Source organism: Sinocyclocheilus grahami, unplaced genomic scaffold (genome assembly GCF_001515645.1).
Source record: "Sinocyclocheilus grahami isolate Dianchi unplaced genomic scaffold, SAMN03320097.WGS_v1.1 scaffold1664.1, whole genome shotgun sequence".
In the NCBI taxonomy this organism is placed as follows: Eukaryota; Metazoa; Chordata; class Actinopteri; order Cypriniformes; family Cyprinidae; genus Sinocyclocheilus; species Sinocyclocheilus grahami.
The window spans coordinates 226,486-227,622 of NW_015506843.1; the positions used below are offsets into that span (position 1 = coordinate 226,486).

At 37.6% G+C, this 1,137-nt stretch overlaps 2 protein-coding genes across 2 annotated transcripts in view; one reads left to right on the forward strand and one right to left on the reverse strand.

Annotated features, from left to right (window-relative positions):
* LOC107571881 (NXPE family member 3-like) overlaps positions 1-1,131 on the forward strand; it is a 19,003-nt gene extending 17,872 nt beyond the window's left edge. The window contains exon 8 of the mRNA XM_016258261.1: positions 582-1,131. Within this exon, the coding sequence (XP_016113747.1) occupies positions 582-845 (264 nt within the window). The 3' untranslated portion in view covers positions 846-1,131. The remainder of the gene's footprint in view (positions 1-581) is intronic.
* LOC107571875 (B-cell receptor CD22-like) overlaps positions 1-1,137 on the reverse strand; it is a 51,266-nt gene that overhangs the window by 33,272 nt on the left and 16,857 nt on the right. The window lies entirely within an intron of this gene.

Here is a 1,137-nt window from a genome sequence, read left to right on the forward strand (position 1 = left end):
GCTCCGAGCAGTGTTAATTTAACACTCGGGAATTTACTGTGTATGATGAATAAATATTAACATCTAAACTGATACTTTAACCTATTAACTAAACACTAATTACCATAATATACCTCTAACAGAAATAAAGTCACTCTGATTAATAATAAGTAAAGCTGGTAATGCTGTTTGTGTTGTTTAATCCTCTACTGATATCTTCAGAGATTTAATGTATTTTATCTTCAGTTGATTATTTCTAAGGCTGTGGCTGAAGTCAGTTGTTGTTGTTGTGTTTCTATTTTTTTCTGTTCTCTTCTTTCCTTCAGTGATTATGCTTGATAATGGGCTTATTAAGGTCGAGTTGACTCCATATGTAATATACACATATTTTGTGGTTTATTTCTTTGCTCTTGCCTGACATGTGGCAATGCTATGGCCTGCTTGTGGCAAACAGGAGCGGTCCGCCCAAATGCCATCATTCCACGCTACATGTGGGCCAGATCATCATTCCACTTGTGCCAGATGTGAGCCGGATCTGGGCCGACAATATGTTGCTATCTGGGTTGGCAATAAAGTTCTGATTCTGATCTGTGTTTTTACAGAATATTTTTCAAAGTGATTGGCTCATGCTGCAGTTGGACACAGTGATGCGGGAGATGTTCAGAGACATTGATGGAGTCATCTTCTTAGATGTCTGGCAGATGACTTCCTGTCACTATCTACGTGAACACATTCACCCAAGACCTGTCATCATTGCTAATGAAGTCAACATGTTTCTCTCATATGTTTCTCCTAGCTGCGGCCTGTTCAACTGGATTTTGTTCCATAAAGAGAATGGGAAACTAACCTGGTCGAGGGAAGGCTAACTGTCTGACTCTCTGGCAGGCTTCAATATTATTTGACTTTATTAACCACTATCAGTCCAAAAATTCAACTATTCTCCATAAACCAGCTGAAGTTCAGAGCAGGAGGTTTTGAATCGCTGCTCAGTATGCAGTCTTTGTGAGGTGTTATTAATCTAAAGTTTTTAATTATAAAAGCTCTATGATTATACAGTATAGGATCCAGCAGTTTCATAACCATATATGAAGGATTTTAAAAGCATGATAAGACACAAACATTTTGAACTACTATTTCATTTAAACACAAAGAGAGAGA